Genomic DNA, 17,681 nt, shown 5'->3' on the forward strand with positions numbered 1-17,681 from the left:
TATAGTCTTTTCAGCACTTTTCATTTTATTTCACTGTATTATAGTTTGTTTTCATTTGTTTTGAGCTTATTGTTTCTCAATATTTCAATGTGTTTTTATTTTACTCAAAATGCTCATATTTTAACTAGAATTTAAAATAAAAATGTCAAAATGGACTGTAAACTAGGTTAGTGCAATTTAATTTTATAAATTCAACGTACACATTTAGGTTCTAGCTCAAAGATTATTCCTTCGAACCTATTTCAGAGTTCGGATTACACTAGTTTAAGTGTGCCTTTTAATCTGCCTTCTCGGAAGTTTACAAAGGATTTAAATTCATCCACAAGGTAATGCGTGTGTATTCTCAGCGTGGATTTAGATTTGTCCTCAATGATCGCCAATACGATCTCCTGTACGTGGATGACCTGACCGATGACGAGACCATAGTATGCCTGCTGAGGCGTTACCTTGATCAAAAGTACTTTACGTATTTCGGGAACGTGCTTTTCTACATTCAGCCGCTAGACAGGGACCCGCTTCGGGAATATTCTAACTTCATATACTCCACATCCTCAGAATCGCACCTTTTCCCGTTTCTCAAGGAGCTGTTTATGTCGTTGGCAAAGGAGCAGTTCCAATTTAGGCCTGAGTCAAATGATATGCCTAACTTTAACACGTTGGTTCGTCAAATAAGTCGAACTATTTCAACAGCCGAAGCGATGCAAACGAACACAAATTTCAATGTCTTTTTCTACGGAGATAATAACTTCGGACAGCTTCGGGCAACTCAGACGTCGTTGGTGTTTCTGGTTCAGTTCGTTCACTCACTGGGACTGGAGGTAGGTTTTCGCCTAAATAAAGACGTTCAGCCCACCGGTTTGTTTAACACGAAGGTGTCGAATGCCTTTAAGATACTCGAGAACATGAGTGACTATAACTCGAACAGTAGACTTTCAAACTACATGGTCACGTACAAGATGAACTTTGACGACAAAAACGAGCTCAAGTCAATAACAATGTCGCCGAACTTCTCTACGGACTTGTCATGGTATGTGTGATGGATTTACGTAAACTTGTAGCTGTGTTGTTTCCTATTCGTTCAGAGAGTTTCTGCTGAGGAACGTCACGCCCTTTTACCCGAAGTTGAACTTGCGTTTCCCATCGCTCTTTTACGGGGTGCTTCAATCATTGGCCAGAGGACATAATAGTCAGTGGTTTTCTGACTGTAAGATTACAAGGGACTGCGCCATAAAGGCGCTGGAACTTCTTCCGACACACGAGGTCAGGGACTCTAACTATCACGTTCTGAACTTCGCAAAGGTAAGCTAACGGCTTTTGTTAACCACTTTCAGATGATGGATCTGTTCCTAATGATAGGGTTCACAGTGGATGAAGTGAAGTATATAATTAACATACTGAGCTCAATAGTCATGCTTGACGTGTATTCGATTCTGAAAGACACAGGAGCGCAAGATTCACCGTCTTCCTCAGTATCTGGACAGTCATCGGCATCAAGAACTGACGATGGGAGCTCATCGAAAACGTCTTCAAGTGGAAGCTCAGCTAGGTCAATAGAGCACAAACACACCGAAGAAGTGAGAAAGAGAATAATATTCGCCGGAGTGGACCTGTTGGACCTGATACTCGATCTCCTGCAAATCGACTTGCTCAATAAATCCGATTCGGAGCTGAAGTACAACGATATCCTCTTTAAGTTTGAGATTCTGTCAAACGCGCGCTCCAGGAAGTTTGACACACTGTCGTCTGCGATATATCTGAGGCTTAAGCACCTGGTGTACCTGAAGCTTAACACGTACCTGAGTGTGGACTCGAATGGGATAACGTGAGTTTTGTTTAAATCGCCGTTAAAACGAAACATTCAGGAAATCGCTGTGCCTGCACTGTAACTTTGGCTCTAACCCGTACGCCCAGTTTATTAAGTTCTCGGACTACCACCTGCCGTGGCACCTCTCAGAGGAGTTCTTCATGAACAAGATGTTTAAGACGATTATGAATGACTTGAAGGGGCCGCCGTATTTGGAGTTCGTGGCCAGGAATTTGGCATTGGTGGATTCAGCCACCTCGAGGGAGGGGCTGTTGTCAAGGATCATACTGGAGACAGTGAGATCGAACAACGAATCGACGATGCCGGATTTTGATGGGACAGGTGGTTGAATTAGCATTTAATTAGATTTTTAGTGTCGCACTCGTGGCATGACATGACATATAACATTCCAAATGTGTTAAAGATTGAGTCTACGCTGTACTCGATTTCTCCAAGTAGGTTGAATTGATTTTAGCCATTTTTAGTGATCAAGACGCTGTTAAAGTACTCGAAGAACCAGTTCCTCTCGATGATGCTGTTTTCAAACAGGTCGTTGCACCAGAGTTTGGGAAACTGCGCATCGGCGCTGAGCTACTACTTTTATTTGAATGACACGGTGAAGGTAAGTTATGGATTATTTCACTGTTTCTTTGTAGGATTATGACACCTCGTACTACGTAGTGTGCTCCACTCCCGTAGACTTTAAGAAATCGAACTATCAAGTAAGTATTACATAAATAAACCTGATTTAGGACCGGTTTAACCTGATGAATTTTAATGGGACTGCAAACATACTGTACAACTCGTTCACAAGGAAGTTGCCGCTTCTGGTAAGCATTTGAATGGTTGATTTAAATTTAATTAAATTTAGGAGATATGCAACGCACGAAGGACTCTGGACGTACACATAGTGCCTGTAGTGGAGTATATGAGGCAGAATGTTTCGCTGGTTTATATGCTGACGAGCAAGGAGCATCACAGATCAATACCGCACCTGAAGGAGGAGCAGCTGGCACAGCTGCTGTTTTCACTACTTTCAGTGCCTGAGAGCATGTATCGCATAAGTCACGGAGTGTTGACCATGAAGAAAACGCTATATATTAAGATCTTGACACTGCTGGACGATTACCTGAAGAGGCACACCGAGACGATAGTGTTCATCCAGAGGTGGTGGAAGGACCACAGGATGCCAATGGTGAGGAAACGTTTAGTCAAACTGGTCACGAGAGTGCAGTCGCTGGCGAGGATGGAAAACGCAAGGAAGGAGGCAAGATTGGCGAAACAGGGAAAAGACAACGCTTTGGCGTTCGTAGGGCTCGTTGCAACGCTGTTCCGCCTTAACAACTGCTTGAACACGACGAGCACGAAGACGAGACAGCTGTTGCATCACATGGAAAAGCAGTTCCACGAAAAGGAATACGAGTACCTGCAGCAGTCAGCGGCAACGTACATCCAGGCGATGTGGCGAGGCGCGATTGAACGAAAGAAGTACTCGCTGGTCAAGCAGAACAGATTCGAGGAGTTCGCAATCGTATTCATACAGTCGAGTGTGAGGAGAATACTGGCCTCGTCGCAAATACTGAACGTGAGGAACACGAAGACGATCAGCGCAACCATGATACAGTCGTACTTCAGAGGGTACCTGGCGAGGAAGAAGTACCAGAGCCTGATGCAGCTGAAGCTGCTGCTCCTGCCGATCCTGAAGAAGGGCTCGAAGATAAACAGCATGGGGGACCAAATCAACTTCATCAAGCTCTACAAGGACTACGACTCGGTCTCACTGCAGATGAAGAGGCTTATCTCGGTGCAGACGAACCTGCCGCCGGGGTTCATCAAGGTGCAGAACCTGGTGAGAATGCACTTCGTGAGGAGGCAGTTCCTGCACCTGAAGAACTGCCTGGAAAAGGTGCAGGCGCTGGGAATGACGAAGGACGCGAGGCTGTCGTACCTGGAGAAGGTGAGGGCCGCGCTGAAAATACAGCGCTGGTGGCGCTGCAGGAACAAGGACTCGTTCCCGGCAATCAGCACGAACCCGATCTACTACATCAACACGAAGGAGCAGGCGTCGCTGGCCGTGCTCGCGAAGGAGCTGAAGAACCTGGGAGTCCACGTCTTCCACTTCAGCGTCTACCAGGACATCAGGCGAATATACCCGAACTCGTGGGCGCTGATGCCGCTGTGCTTCGTGAAGAACATAAAGCTGATGCAAAGGTCCTCTGCGGACCTTAACTACACCCAGATCCGGAAGATCGAGTACGTGAAGTTCGCTGTGGGATCGACACACAGCCTCATGCTCATTTCTACCAAAAATGTAGGTTTACTTTTAGAGGCACCTTTTTGGTGCATTCGTGTAGAAACTGAGTTATACATTTATTCATACAAAAACAACCTTTGTTTAACAAATTGTTTAGGGATCCTGCGTGTATTCTTGGGGATGGAACGACAAGGGGCAGCTGGGAAGGAGGAATCTATACCCTTTGCAGCCTTCGGACAAGGACTTCATGCAGATGGAGCCCCTGGAATTCGAGGACGAGTACCGGGATAAGTTGTACGAGGGCATATCGGACAGAATAAACATTGAGGAAATAGCATGTGGCAATGACTTCTCAGTGGCCCTGAGTTCGAGAGGGCGAGTCTTCACCTGGGGAGACAACTCTCTTGGACAGTGCGGCCACGGGAGAAGGCTGATGAGAGTCCACGATCCGAGGCCCCTAGACTTTGTAGGGGTCGATTTCATCTGCTGCGCATCGCTGCACACCGTCATCTCAGTGTCCGGCGAGTATTACGTCTTCGGAAACGCCTTCGAAAGGCTCATTTTCAGGCCAGTCAATGTGAAGACGTTGGTCCCGCACCTGAGGAACCAGACCATCAAGAAGGTCAGGTGTGCAGGCTCAACCACCCTTCTGTATACCGAGGAGCTGGACTACGTCCTGAACGTGTTCTCGCAGCTCCACAGCTTCCAGAGCATGTACAACCTGAAGGGCAGCATCAAGTCGTTCTGCACTAACGGAAAGATGGTGTGCGCGGCCGTGGAGATATGGCGCGGCGAGGACCAGAACGCAGAGACCAATGTCTACGTGCTCGGGCAGGTGAGGTGTGTGGTATCGCAGGAGAAGAACACCTTCGCGAGCAAGAGCCTCTTCGTGGGCGCCTTCAAGGAAAAGTTCGAAAACCTGGGCAAGAAGAAGACGAAGCACTCTTGGCTCGACGTGCACTCCACTCACGGGAGCACCTGCTTCCTGGAGCATCCGACCGAGGTGCTGCTGCCCAGGGAGCCGATAGACGTCTTCTGCGACCAGCAGCAGCTGATTTTCACGACGAACGCGGGTGTGTACGCCACCAGGGTTTTCCAGGTTCTGAGCGAGAGCTCCAGCGACTTCGAGATTCTGGACAACTGCACGATCGACATAAAGCAGGGCGCCAACATAAGGCTGGAGCCATCGCTATACCAGTTCACGAACATCGCGAAGAAGAGGCCCACCATATACCTTTCGTCGAACAGCCTATCTCACTCCATAGGTTATACGTTTTAGGCCGAATTAATTTCATTTGTCCCAAATACGCTTTTAAGTATTTATAAAGTTGATTTAACGCTATGTTTTAAAATGTAATTATGTATATTGGCGCACATGGCCTTCTACGGGAACAAGAGAAGGCGCCATCAGCAGCAGCGACCAACTCAGGATTCTCGCCCTAATGTTGAGTTCAAATTTGATGAGGAGTTGTACAGATTAAATTACGCTGCTTCTGATAAGCTCAGGAGAAAGATTTTGTCTGAGTTTTCGGTGGAATCCCACGAGATTCCCCCAAGTGTGTACAAGAAGACCGCAAAGCTCGAGGTGGTCAGTCAAACGTGGAAACCCAGGGCCTATTCGACTCCCAGGTGCTTTTACTGCTCCCTGAAACACAACTTTGCAAACTGCGTCATTTCGAGTTCGAATTCAGTCACTCTGATTCTTGACGGCCTCAAGAACTGTATTCTGGAGCACCAGCTGGTGCTAGTCTCGAACTCGCACGTGCAGAACACACTGTACCTGGATGACAACGCGTACACGGAGCTTCGGAATTACCAGAAGACGCTCGTGCACATGTTCCAGCAGATGAACAGGTGTGTGATCTTCGTGGAGACGTCGATGAACGACCGGAGTCTGAAGGACTCGGAGCACGATCAGGACGTTAGGAGACTTAAGTCAAACACCTACGAAAACGACTACTTTGAATCCAGCGGAACTAGTCGTCTTGATGCCGGGACGTACCGGTCGAAGGCCATGGACAACGACGACCGGCACAATCCCAGGGATGGCAGCAATGACGACCGCATATTTAAACATCGGCACGGCAACGACCGGCAGCAGCCCGGCTCTCAGCCCACCAATCACTGCAAAATAGAGTGCTTTCCGATTCCCCTGGACTACTTCGAGGAGGCCAGGATGTACTTTACTAAGGCCCTGGACGAGATGGGCCCCTCCTGGTCCCAGAACAAGAAGATGGCCATCACCGGCAAGACTGGAGTCAGGGGCTCCATTCCCCAGGGGTTCGACTACATCCACGTGGACTTCTCCCTCTCGGGGGAGGCAGTCGCCTGCGTCATCGAGGACCCCTCCAGACTCAGGTACACCTTCGCCAGGAACATCGTCGCCGGCGTCCTAAACATGGACCAGCTGGAGAGGGCCTTTAGGGACAGTGATGACTACAGCCGGGGCCTAAATAACATCAGAAAGCTCTATAAGGACTTCGACTGGACGGCGTCCAGTTAAATTTAACCCTGTTAACCCATGGTCTCTCCGACACTGGCACTTTACTAACACATTGTACAACACTAGCATATTATCAACACATTGTTTGTATAACATTAGCATGTTACTAACACAAAGTTTGACTAAAACTAGCATATTATCAACACTTGGTTGTTAAACGCTAGTCTATGTTCTCGGATATGCTTTGGTAGTCCAAGTCCATCATTAGCTTCCGATCCTCCAAGTTGCTCTTCGCCTGTTCCAAATACTGGCCTTGCAGCTGCATTATATCCTCACTCGTGTGGCCCTTCTCCGAGTAGAGTTCGAGGGCCTCCCTGTTAACCTCTATAAAAGTCTCGCCCCAATTGAACTGCGACAGAATGTTCCTCGAGTCCTCTCTGAAGTCTGTTCACGCCATTAGGGAGCATCAAAACTAACTTGCAATGTACAGCGCCGACGCGAGTGCCTCCACGCACGACAGCTCATAGGGCCTTCCGAAGTGTGTTGGATTCGCCGCAACCAGGAACGGAAGCAGCCTCGTGTTTCCTACGCAATATTTTTCATTTCCATAATTGAGTCTGGTTTAGGAATACACATCGCGCTTAAATACAAATATGGATACCTATCTAGTCTTTCTAACTCGCCTGCAGTGACTGTATTGGCGTTTCACCTATTTTGTTCCAGGAGCAGTCGATCACTGCCAACCCCTTAGTTCTTACCAGCTCCGTGTCCTCCTTCGAAAAGACCGTTTTCGCCAGGGGACTCAGAACTATCCCTGTGAACCTCTTCCCGATCGCCAGTTCGCTCACCAGTCCTGCTCTCACCAGCTTCTTTCCTGTGCATCTCTTGGAATCGCATTGGTTGAAGTACCACAAGTACAATTTAATTTTATCTTTGGGTCCAGAGGTCCCTTCTTCATTTTTTACTGCATTTGCCTTCTCATTTGTTGCGGTTTCCGCTTCTGAAGAGGTCGGTTTCGTCAACTTGAGTGCGTTCGCATATACATCATGTATATTGATACAATCACGGTTTTTTTGCTTAGACCTCTTAGTCATAAATCACAAAATTATTATTATACACGAAGATCAATAGATTCTAGTCAGAATAAGTATTTTACAGAGAATTGGAGCTGATCTTGTGCTGTTGCAAGATTCCTCACCATTCCTCACATAATCTATTAATGGTCACCACCAATGCCCAAACACACTTTTTTATACTTCCTATGATAATCTAAGCGACACCAAGTGTACAACATAAACCCTGCTAACACATATACACGTCTGCGATCTATCCAGTTATCCGTGTGTGTACCATACTTTAACTCCGGGCTACTCCCAGAGTTTTATTGTTCCGTCCCAGGAGCATGTGGCCACCGTCGACTGGTACGCCGGGTGCCACTTGCAGTCCATCGTCACCGCCTTGTGGCCGCTCAGCGTCTGCAGGTTCTTGCAGGTCTTCCAGTCCCAGATGAAGAGCTTCCCCCGCGCGTCCCCGCTCGCCACGTACCTTCCGTCGTGCGAGCACGAGGGCCTGATCGCGTATCCGCTGTTCTGGTGGCCTCGGAACCTCTTCCTTCCGAACTGCTTGAAGCGCGAACCCGAGGACTCGAAGACCACGATCTGGTTGTCCATGCTCTGTGCGAGCACGAACTTGTCGCTCGGGTGGCTGACCACTGCCGGCACCGTGTGCATTGCCGGGTTCGAGATCTGCTTCACCACTGCCGGGATGTTGTAGTCCCACACCAGCAGCTTCTTGTCGTCTCCCGTCGTCAGTATTCTTCTGTTTCCGTCGATGAAGGTCACTGTGTTTACGCAGCCCATGTGCTCCGCGTACTCGAGCACCACTTCTCCTGTCCTTGCGTCAAACTGGCTCGCCTTCTTGTTCTCTCCGCCCACTATGAAGACCCACTCGTCCTTCGGGCACACTGTTAGGCAGTACGGCGTTTTTTCGACCGTGTATATTCCTATTATCTTCCCGTACTCTGTGTCCCACAGTATCGAGTTCGAGTCGAAGCTGCAGCTGTAGAACTTCGACCCTTCTTCTATGAAGCTTATGTCCCTCACTCCCTTCGAGTGCCCCTTGTACGTCCTCACGCACTTCCTCGTGTTGTTGACGTCCCAGATCTTAACGAATCCGTCCATTGACGCCGACAGCAGGTAGTGTCCTGTCTTCGGCATGAACTCTATCTTCTGCACTGCCATCGTGTGTCCCACGTAAGTGTGCACTTCCTGCTTAGGCAAATAGGCCTTGTATGTTTCCCGGTCGTACTGCTTCATGTTCTTCGGCGCTGGCACCCACGACTTATATTGTCTTTCCGTGTCCACCTTCCTGTGGAAGGTCGACACATTTACGTCGTTGAACTTCGTCGTCTGCTTCCCGTCGCTCACCACAACCTCGTTCAGGTGCTCTGCTTGCTCCGGCTTGTATTTTGCGAACGATGTTGCCAGCTGATTCTTCGTTCTGGCCTTTTGCTTCTTCTCCTTCTCCTCCGACTCTGCCTTATTCAGCACTGACGAGTGCACTGGCAACTCTCCTTCCTCGAACGGTATCCACGGTCCAAACACGTCTTCCGACTCCACTTCCGACTCCTTCAGCCTTCTTCTCTTCACTTCGGCTACCTTAGGGTCGTTTTCCAGCACCACTTTTAGGTCATTTTTCATCATATCGTCTTGGAACGCCACCTCGTTGAAGTACACCTTCTCCGTCACTCCACTTGGCGTCGAGTGTACTGACCCGAACGACTCCGATAAAAAGAAGGTCGAGCCGTCGTTCGTGTAAGTCGCCATCGACGAGTGCTTCTTATACATCGGGTGATCCACTGGGTAGTTTGCGTACATCATGTCTTCTCCCTTTCTACTGTGTTCTTGTGTCAGCTTCTTCGACACAGTTTGCGATTTGTTCCTCAACGTTTCCGATGCACGATCTTTTGCTGATATCCGGTCGTGTTCGCTTTCCGCTCTAACTACTCCTGACGGATTATTTCTTGATCCCAGTTCAATTGCCACTACTAACGACTCGTCCTTATTCTTGTCGTACAGCACAGTCTCCTGCTTCGTTACCTTTGATAACTCCACTCCTGTGGATTTAGGAGCTTCTTTATTCATGTGCTTAGCATTGCGATAATCTTGATACACTCTTGATCGTAAATTAGATTGTTCATCCTTTTGATCATATACCAACAGAGCCATCTCCCCGGAATCACTATTAACTCCGTGATTCTTCAAAAATTTAGGATCTCGGCTCCCAAAACTATCTTGATTCAATCTTTTATACTTATTTCTGTATTGTTCCAGTGGCTTAGGTCCCAAAAATTTTAAATTGGAGGAATCTGATGTGGAATCCTGACCCGTTTCATCATCACTCTGATAAGATTCAAGCAAATCCATTTTTATAAAAGATTCTTAAACCAATATTATAATTTATAATACATAAAAATGTACAATTTTTTGATAACTGATTAGTATTATTAGAATGATGAACAATTTAGAAATAAAAGAACAATGGGCTTATAAATTACCTTCTATTGCCCAATCATATTAACGTCAACTTTTATTGAGTAATTTGCAAACTCATATAAATTATAACACACAAATAACATTAAAGTACTGTTTATTTGGTTGGGCGCTACGCAAAAACAGAGGCTTATGAACACACATATTCCCACCAGAATTAATTTTCTTATTTAAATTATATTGATAATAAATCGTGTAGCAGTATATATTTTTTGTACCTTTTAACTTTTTATTTCAATCCCGTAGTAAAGTAAAATTTTTTTGTGTTTATCATGATAATGCTATTATATTAAAATGGATTGGAAGAAGTTTTACAACACCCCTCTGGGCGAACAAAAATCATCTCCCAATCCATCATCGGTCGTTAACTTGCTCAAGTTATACAGGGACTACGTGTACTCTCGCCCTAAAAAGAAAGACGACGAATCTGAAAACGATGCAGGTTTCACGCCTAATTTGCTCAAAAAACCACCCGAATCCTTTGTAATAAATGAAATGAGGAAAGATCTGGACAAGTGGGACAACGAAAAGGACGATATACTCGAGATCATCGATATGCATTTCGGCAAGAGACGCGATTCCATCAAAAAAGGTGGAAAAAAACACACACAAAGCACAAATAACGAGTATGTGGACCCTGAAAGGGGTTCAGATAAACTTGATATCGTAATGTCCACCGAAACCGAAATATTGGTTAGTTGCCTGGACAACCAGTCCTTTTACGAAAGGGCGACGGAAGAAGATCAAAAAACATTCATCGAAAATGCAGCTAAATTGTTGACCAAAGCAGGTCTTGACCAAACGGACTTTTTGACGCTGTTGCTGGACATTGGAAGGCTGGCGAGCAACAAGAGTCCGAACTTTCTGGCGAGATACTTCAGGCTATCGCTGAGCCATATGCACAGGCACTCATGGACGAGCCTGCACCTGTCGATACTCAACTCGAGGGGCGTGTTCGTTAACTCGCTGGTGTTCAACAATAACATGTCGACGTTCGAGATCATGAAGTCGCTGGTGAAGTGCGCAAACTTGATGTACCCGCCGGAGACCGCGGCGCCCGGGCGAGGGCCGGCGAAGAGAAGTAGAGAGTACTACTTCTTTCTGGCGTACCTGCTCTTCAGGACGGGCTCGGCGCAGTGCCTGACGTCGCTGGCGAAGGACAAGGAGGCGAACCTGGCATCACACAAGCTGGACCACACGCAGTTCCCGCCGCTCTTCGCAGAGTTGTGTGAGCTCCTGAGAGACATCCTGCTGGACAAGCAGAACGTTAACAGGCACGATCTGGCCGACGATTTCGCAGCAGAGTACCTGCCGACGGAGACGGGGAACTACTACTCGCGGGTCAAGGGCGCAAATTTCTACTCGAGGCTGCTGCTGAGCATCGTGTACCCGGAGATCTACACGCACCGCGAGGCGAACAAGCTGGCGACGAAGGAGGACTACCTGTGGTACAAGATCCACAACGTCCTGGCTTGCACAGGAACGACGCAGAGGCAGGAGGCGTACAGGCTCTGCTGCGACCTGGAGGAGGAGGTCGGCCAGGTGTCGCTCAACGACCCGGAGTACCTCAACAAGATGCTCATGTACGCATACTTCATAGCGCTCGCGGGAGGAGTGATGGAGTCGCTGAGGCTGCTGCTGCAGTTCGTGAGGAACCGCCAGGTGCAGTCGCTCGCGGGGGTCTTTCTGGTCTACTTCGAGAACTGCCAGCTCTTCGAATTCCAGGACCTGAGGTACATAGCGCACAACCTGTGGAAGGTAGACCCGGCTCCGAGCCATTCTGAGGAGCCGGCGTACCTGGTTCGCACGCTCTTGGACAGGAAGAGGAAGGTGACTGCGGAGTTGAAGATACTGCTGGCAACAGTAAGTTTTGGATCCATTCACGCAAATTTAGCTGCTCCCGGCGCCGAGGAACATGGTTGCAGTCAAGTACGCAGTGTCGGAGAACTTCAGCGAGGCGGTGCAGCCGTACTTCCTAGGGCCGCCGACGACGAAGAACGGAATGATCATGGTAGGGCCGCTGCTGCAGAAGTTGATTAACCTGTCGCTGAAGAGGAACTCGGCCAAGTATGCAATTCTATTGCTGGCGCAGTACTCGGCGGAGGTGGGCCTGAAGATCTCGTCGTTCAAGTGCTTTTACTGCATCCAGGACGTGGAAAACTGCGCGGGTAAGTTTTCGCAATCACAAACGAGTGCAGCCATCTTGGAGTCGTGTTGCTGCAACCTGTTCACCAAGGGCCTTTCTGACGATGAAACAGCATTGGACATTCGGGACATGGTGGTGTACTATACTCTTTTGAAGGTAGGACGGGGGCCGTTTGTGCTTTTACTTATCGTATACTAGCTATTGACTGATGCATATTGCGAGTAGATGTTAATTGTCAACACATACTGGAATTTTGAAGCACCGTTAACCTTTTACTGTAGAATCTCGGTCCGAGTAACAAGCACGTTAACGACTTGAGGGAGACATTCAACTGCTTGCAACTTTGCGTTCTCGTTCACGAGGGGCGCTGTATGGAGGCAATCACCTTCTGCAGGAAGAACAAGATACTGGAAAACGTAATGGAAGTACTGAGGAATGAATCGCATCAAATTTACTTTAACGCATTATACAGCTACATTAATGCAATCAGGTTGATGATCGCCAACGGAAAACAGGTAAAGTAGAGCTGTGATAAAAACGTGTAGCCCTCGGAGCTTTTGAACCCAGCAGAAGCAAGCAACCTGTTTGACATGTTGGACTCGGCGTACCGTAACAGGAACACGGACAGCAAAAAGGCGCTCGACGGAGTGCACCATCTCTTAACATTCGTGTCTGTGGCTCCGCCAAGATAAATTTAATGTAAATGTTAGTACATGAGTAGAGTAGTTTGCAGAGTCAAAAGGGCTAGCCACACTGAAGGTTAATGGAGGAGGCTACAGGAGATGGAAATAAGAAACATAACGGGAGTTGCAGAAGCATATATTGTACGTTTTACAAAATTAAATTGAAATTAGAAGTAACGAAAGTGCTAGAATCAGCGACATCTTCGCAGCCTTGAAGCGCGAAACCTTTGTAAGGGCGCGGCTGAACGGCGATATCACGAAGTACTCCATAGGGTACCCGTGAATGAAACGCACCTTGCCGACGTTTCTGCATTTGTTGTTAACGTTCTGCAACTCGCGGTAGTTGTCCACGTAGTTGTTAGGATTTGACTCGTGAGGGTTGGGGTTGAGCATGCGATGAATTTGTAACATTAGTTCAGTGGAAATGGGAAGCGACTCCTTGGCCACGTACCAGCGCACAGTCTCCTCGCAGCCGGGCTGAGTGAAGGAGCCGTCGTACGCGAAGTAGTTGACGTTCTTCACCTCAAGCATCATGAACAGCGAAGAGAGGTTGAGGGGGACGTCGACGTCGACGACGGGCAGGGGGTCGTCGGAGCGGTTGGAGTTTAGGGCGCCGACCGAGGGGTAGTCGTGGCTCTCAGTGACGTTCACGGAGGAGCCGGCCCGGAACACCTCGTTCATGAAGCGCTCGGAGGGGAAGTTCCTGAGGCTCTCAATGTTGGTCTTCTCAATCTCCTCGCTCATGAAGGTGAGCGATATGACGGCCCAGCGACCCCAGTGAGTGTTCTTCTGCCGAGCCATCTTCTTCTCGCGAATGTGCATCTGCTCGCTGCTCAGGTTATTGGCAGAGTTATTCAGGTGAGTCAAAAGGTACTTGCTAAACAAGTCAAACCGGTCGTTCTCAAGCAGCTTCTTGTAGCTGGAAGACTTGTTGGAGTTGAGCGGGTGCTGGTCGTCGGAAGAAGCGACCTTCTGCGTGAGCTGAACCATGCTGGGGCCATGGTCATCGGACTCGTAATACAGCTCAGTGTCGTGCTCATCCTCGAAGTCAGGCTCATGGTCGTGCTCAGGCTCAGGGCCCTTGGCACTCGCGGGTTTACCTGAATGAAGTGATAAGAGGGGAAACGAACCTGTGGAACCTTCAGCAGTTTTAAGGTTTAGATGAGATAAATCGGCCGAATTGTGCGAGCCGCTGAGGTTCGGCACAGTTGAAGTGAACACGGTGTGCGTGTTGCCCTGATTGGGTCTGGGCTGAGGAGGCGGAGGAGCCTGCACGGTCTGAGGCGAGTGGGAAGGCTGAGGGTTGGTAAGACCGTTGGCGCCTGACAAGGGTGTCTGACCCTGCCAGGACGTGTTAGCACTCGAGTGCTTGAATAAGTTGTGCTCAGGAGGACCGCCGGCTGCGGTCGTGTTCTTCACCGACTTCGTTATTAGCATGTTTACCTCAGTGGTCTCAGGGACGTCGAGGGAGCCGATGCCAAGGTCGCTGGAAGGCGCGTCGCTCAGGTAGTGCCAAATCTGCATCTCAATCTGCCTACGGTTGGCGGAGCCGTCGAAAGTGTGCTCGCTGGGCGAGTGGAAGTCTATGTGCGTGGCAACATAGAGGTTGGGCTTATCAGTGGTGAACAGAGCGCCGAAGGTCGACCCCTCGTTCTGAGGAACGGTGAGTCTGAACACGTTCGGGGACCTGAGCACCTGGAGCGTGGAGAGGTAGTGGTTGTAGGAGTACACAATGTCGCCCCGCTTCCAGGCGTTGGTAGACAGGTCAGGCGTCTCGCCCCTCAGCACAGAGTCGTAGACGGACTTAAGGTTGGAAGGGCCGTCGTCCTTCAGCCCCTCCACGTGCAGGTCGACCGGCGACTGCTTGTACCCGGCGCTGCACATCCCGTGGGTCCAGTCAGACCCGTGCCTCACGTAGTCCCAAGAAGGGAGCTTCGAGCCTAAAGGTGACTACACATTCGAGCGAACGTACCTGGAAAGGTCACAGGCCTGTAGTTGGTGTGAGAATTGACAGGCGCCTCCTGATGTGTGCTGGACTGGACACTGGAATCCGGAGCGTGGGTGACAGTGACCGACACTGTGGTGGAACCATTGACGTTATTGGCCCGATCAGCGCTCGAACTCTTCTGCTCTTCGCATTTAGAATGGTTTAGAATTATATTAATAGACAAGTATATATATATGAAGGAGTACTTATACATGTTCACAGTGTCCCATAAGCTCCTCTCGTTTGTTGAATTTACGATTAATTTTACTGAAACTGGTGGCCTAATTTGACATTATTTTACACGAGTAGCGATAAATTCAGGTTCTCGTTGATCAGGAACCTAGTGGTTTACACAAAACACTTTACAAAAATTACACATTTTTTTATATCACTTACACATTGAGATTGAACATTTTTTGGGACAAAATTTTCCCGTTAGTGTGTTTATTAATAAGATAAACCGTAGTTCCTAGCACCTGGATTGTCTATTTCAGACAAACGTTTCATATGCGATGAGGTGCGCATTCGAATTATTTTCGTTTTCGTCATCATGTGCACCCTAACCCTTTTCATTTTCGATCAATTATTGCTATTCTTGTATTATTTTGCCCGTTAAATTCACCTCCTGCTCTGTCTAGTGTGTACTTTCCGTCATTCGGGAATTTCGTTTATTCTGTTCCTCTATACCGTAGATTCTACTAATATATGTACATTAAAGTGGTTATAGTACATTATTTTAGTCGAAATATCCCGAGTTTTTCGCGCCCATGAGGAAGTTTTTGAGCAAGCCTTCCACCACCTCCCTCGTGTCCCTCGCATCCTCAGACAAATGCTCCAAAAAGTCTACACATCTTCCATTTTCGCAGTTCATACCTGATACGTTGTTGTATATGTCCTGTATGTCCACTCCCTTGTTGTGTAGCAAGACCAACAGGCACAGCGGCAGGTTCTTGTTATCCACGTTGTACAGCCTCACCATCACGCAGTCTATCATCTGACATATCGACAGGCCCGCCTCGTACTTGTCCAGGTAGCTCTGCTCCCCCTCGTTCAGACTCAGCATGTCGAATATCTCCTTCGAGTGCTGCTTGTTCTGTTCTATCTTTTTCAGAAGTGCTTTAGACCTTTGGGTGTATTTCTTGTGTAGTTCCACTATCCTCTCGAGCTTCTCGTGTTTGTTCTCCACGAACTTGTTCACCACCCGTGCTAAACGTGATATTTTTTCACGAAACCTACACAACTCTTCTCCATTGCAGTGCGAGCACAGTGAATTGAGCACGCTCACTACGTTCTCTAAAGGTTGCGTAATTTTCTTTCCTAAGTACCATCTTCCTGTTTCTCCTCCTCAGATCCCACTTTCGTAGATACTCCCTTCCTCATCAGGACACTGAAGATACACTTGAGTCCAAACCTATCCATCGTTTATGTATACTCATACCATTACAGGTATATGCCAAATATGTACATACTATAGTGCATATAACTTACAGTACAACAAATTGTTTACAGTTCTCCGGGCAGTCTAGCAGTGCGTAGTCCAGAAGCTTCAGTGCCTGCTTATATGTTTTTCTCCTTTCACGTATCAGCCTTATTGCCAACTGGAGTCCTTGAATCTTCCCGAATCTCAGTTGATTGTCCTTACTAAACGCGTTTAACATACATGAATGCATACTTGAACATCAGTCTGCACAGGCACTGGAAAACATTCTCCACCAGCTCCTCCTAAAAATGTTGTCATTTAGCTTTAATTAATCAAAGTATCACCAATTAAGTACAACTCATACCTCTTCTATGCTTTCTGGGTCCCTCTTTCTGTATATTGCTATTATTCTTAGCATAGCGTCTATTCCGTCCAGGGGGTCCTTGTTTCCTACTTTCACTACCGCCTCTTCCGATCCTTGCAGTATTATACACAATATCTCACTCGCGTGTATTCTATTCGAGTCATATTCCATTGTTTTACTGGTTTTCATTCTCTTGATTAAGAATCCTAGTAAATCCACGTTTGTTGCCATGTCATTTATGACACTGGGCGTTATCTCCACCAAATTTTCAATCAGTTCGAACGAACTCTTGACTCCGTTATAGTCCATTTCTCCATTATCTATAGTGTCGTTATTTTCGGCTAACACACCTTCTTCAATTTTCAGCAATCCATTAATGCACAACTTGTGGATTGATAGAAATTCCTGTATTGAACTATATTCCACTTGTACCTTACCAATTCTTTGAGGAAATCTTCAGTGTTGTTTAAATTAAATATTATTTCCGGGTCCAGGAGCTCCGAAAGTACCGTGATACATGGGATTACGATATCTAAGGCCGATGTTAAATGTTCAAAATACCTATGTTTTGATGCGATAGAATATCCGATAAAACCTTAAATCCTCCTAGGTTTAGAAATTGAGGGTATAGTGAAGGAATGGTTGAAAGGTCGGCAAACAGCCTTATGTGTTCATCCAAATCTACTTCTGACTTTATCCACCTGAGATTCATTAATTATGCCAATACTCACTTTTCTGGATCATCTGGGTTTGTTATTCTGTCATTCTGGTTCGTTTGGTATCTCTTCAACAGCAAGTTTACATACTTTTTAATGTTGCTGCTAGATATTGGCTCCTTCTATATAAATTATTAAAGAAAATAATTATTCAGCATATTTCCAATTGAATAAATAAATTATAATTGTAACGAAAGTGCAAAATACCTCTTGAGTAGAATCATCCATTCGCAAAATGACAATATAACAAAATGACAAATAATATACATGGATGTGTTTTATTCAAACAGTTATAGTATAATCAAAACAGTTT

The 17,681-nt window shown here is 47.2% G+C and overlaps 7 protein-coding genes across 7 annotated transcripts; 3 read left to right on the top strand and 4 right to left on the bottom strand.

Annotated features, from left to right (window-relative positions):
- Positions 1-329: 329 nt before the first annotated feature.
- On the top strand, positions 330-5,337 carry TOT_020000400 (uncharacterized protein; the record flags this gene model as incomplete). The annotated part of the gene is made up of 13 exons (XM_009692143.1): positions 330-592; positions 674-1,027; positions 1,059-1,299; positions 1,332-1,418; positions 1,557-1,822; positions 1,863-2,149; positions 2,179-2,259; positions 2,290-2,420; positions 2,461-2,526; positions 2,557-2,634; positions 2,676-3,460; positions 3,530-4,115; positions 4,216-5,337. The coding sequence occupies 13 exons, from the start codon at positions 330-332 to the stop codon at positions 5,335-5,337; spliced, it is 4,347 nt and encodes a 1,448-aa protein (XP_009690438.1).
- A 96-nt stretch (positions 5,338-5,433) lies between these two features.
- Positions 5,434-6,561, top strand: TOT_020000401 (uncharacterized protein; the record flags this gene model as incomplete). Its single annotated transcript, XM_009692144.1, has 1 exon — positions 5,434-6,561. One exon carries the CDS (start codon positions 5,434-5,436, stop codon positions 6,559-6,561), a length of 1,128 nt encoding a protein of 375 aa, XP_009690439.1.
- A 160-nt stretch (positions 6,562-6,721) lies between these two features.
- Positions 6,722-7,595, bottom strand: TOT_020000402 (uncharacterized protein; the record flags this gene model as incomplete). The annotated part of the gene is made up of 3 exons (XM_009692145.1): positions 6,722-6,945; positions 6,979-7,086; positions 7,181-7,595. The coding sequence occupies 3 exons, from the start codon at positions 7,593-7,595 to the stop codon at positions 6,722-6,724; spliced, it is 747 nt and encodes a 248-aa protein (XP_009690440.1).
- Positions 7,596-7,868: 273 nt separating this feature from the next.
- TOT_020000403 (uncharacterized protein) lies at positions 7,869-9,926 on the bottom strand (the record flags this gene model as incomplete). Its single annotated transcript, XM_009692146.1, has 1 exon — positions 7,869-9,926. The coding sequence occupies one exon, from the start codon at positions 9,924-9,926 to the stop codon at positions 7,869-7,871; it is 2,058 nt and encodes a 685-aa protein (XP_009690441.1).
- A 420-nt stretch (positions 9,927-10,346) lies between these two features.
- Positions 10,347-12,890, top strand: TOT_020000404 (conserved hypothetical protein; the record flags this gene model as incomplete). The annotated part of the gene is made up of 4 exons (XM_009692147.1): positions 10,347-11,915; positions 11,947-12,354; positions 12,480-12,713; positions 12,744-12,890. 4 exons carry the CDS (start codon positions 10,347-10,349, stop codon positions 12,888-12,890), a joined length of 2,358 nt encoding a protein of 785 aa, XP_009690442.1.
- A 147-nt stretch (positions 12,891-13,037) lies between these two features.
- TOT_020000405 (uncharacterized protein) lies at positions 13,038-15,441 on the bottom strand (the record flags this gene model as incomplete). Its single annotated transcript, XM_009692148.1, has 5 exons — positions 13,038-14,127; positions 14,209-14,576; positions 14,613-14,821; positions 14,854-15,135; positions 15,330-15,441. 5 exons carry the CDS (start codon positions 15,439-15,441, stop codon positions 13,038-13,040), a joined length of 2,061 nt encoding a protein of 686 aa, XP_009690443.1.
- Positions 15,442-15,604: 163 nt separating this feature from the next.
- Positions 15,605-17,596, bottom strand: TOT_020001057 (uncharacterized protein; the record flags this gene model as incomplete). Its single annotated transcript, XM_009692149.1, has 12 exons — positions 15,605-15,711; positions 15,742-16,074; positions 16,105-16,161; positions 16,194-16,279; positions 16,357-16,509; positions 16,541-16,590; positions 16,653-16,972; positions 17,003-17,057; positions 17,090-17,184; positions 17,214-17,353; positions 17,384-17,484; positions 17,576-17,596. The coding sequence occupies 12 exons, from the start codon at positions 17,594-17,596 to the stop codon at positions 15,605-15,607; spliced, it is 1,518 nt and encodes a 505-aa protein (XP_009690444.1).
- Positions 17,597-17,681: the final 85 nt, after the last annotated feature.

The sequence above is a fragment of the Theileria orientalis genome, chromosome 2 (assembly GCF_000740895.1).
Source record: "Theileria orientalis strain Shintoku DNA, chromosome 2, complete genome".
Lineage (NCBI taxonomy): Eukaryota > Apicomplexa > Aconoidasida > Piroplasmida > Theileriidae > Theileria > Theileria orientalis.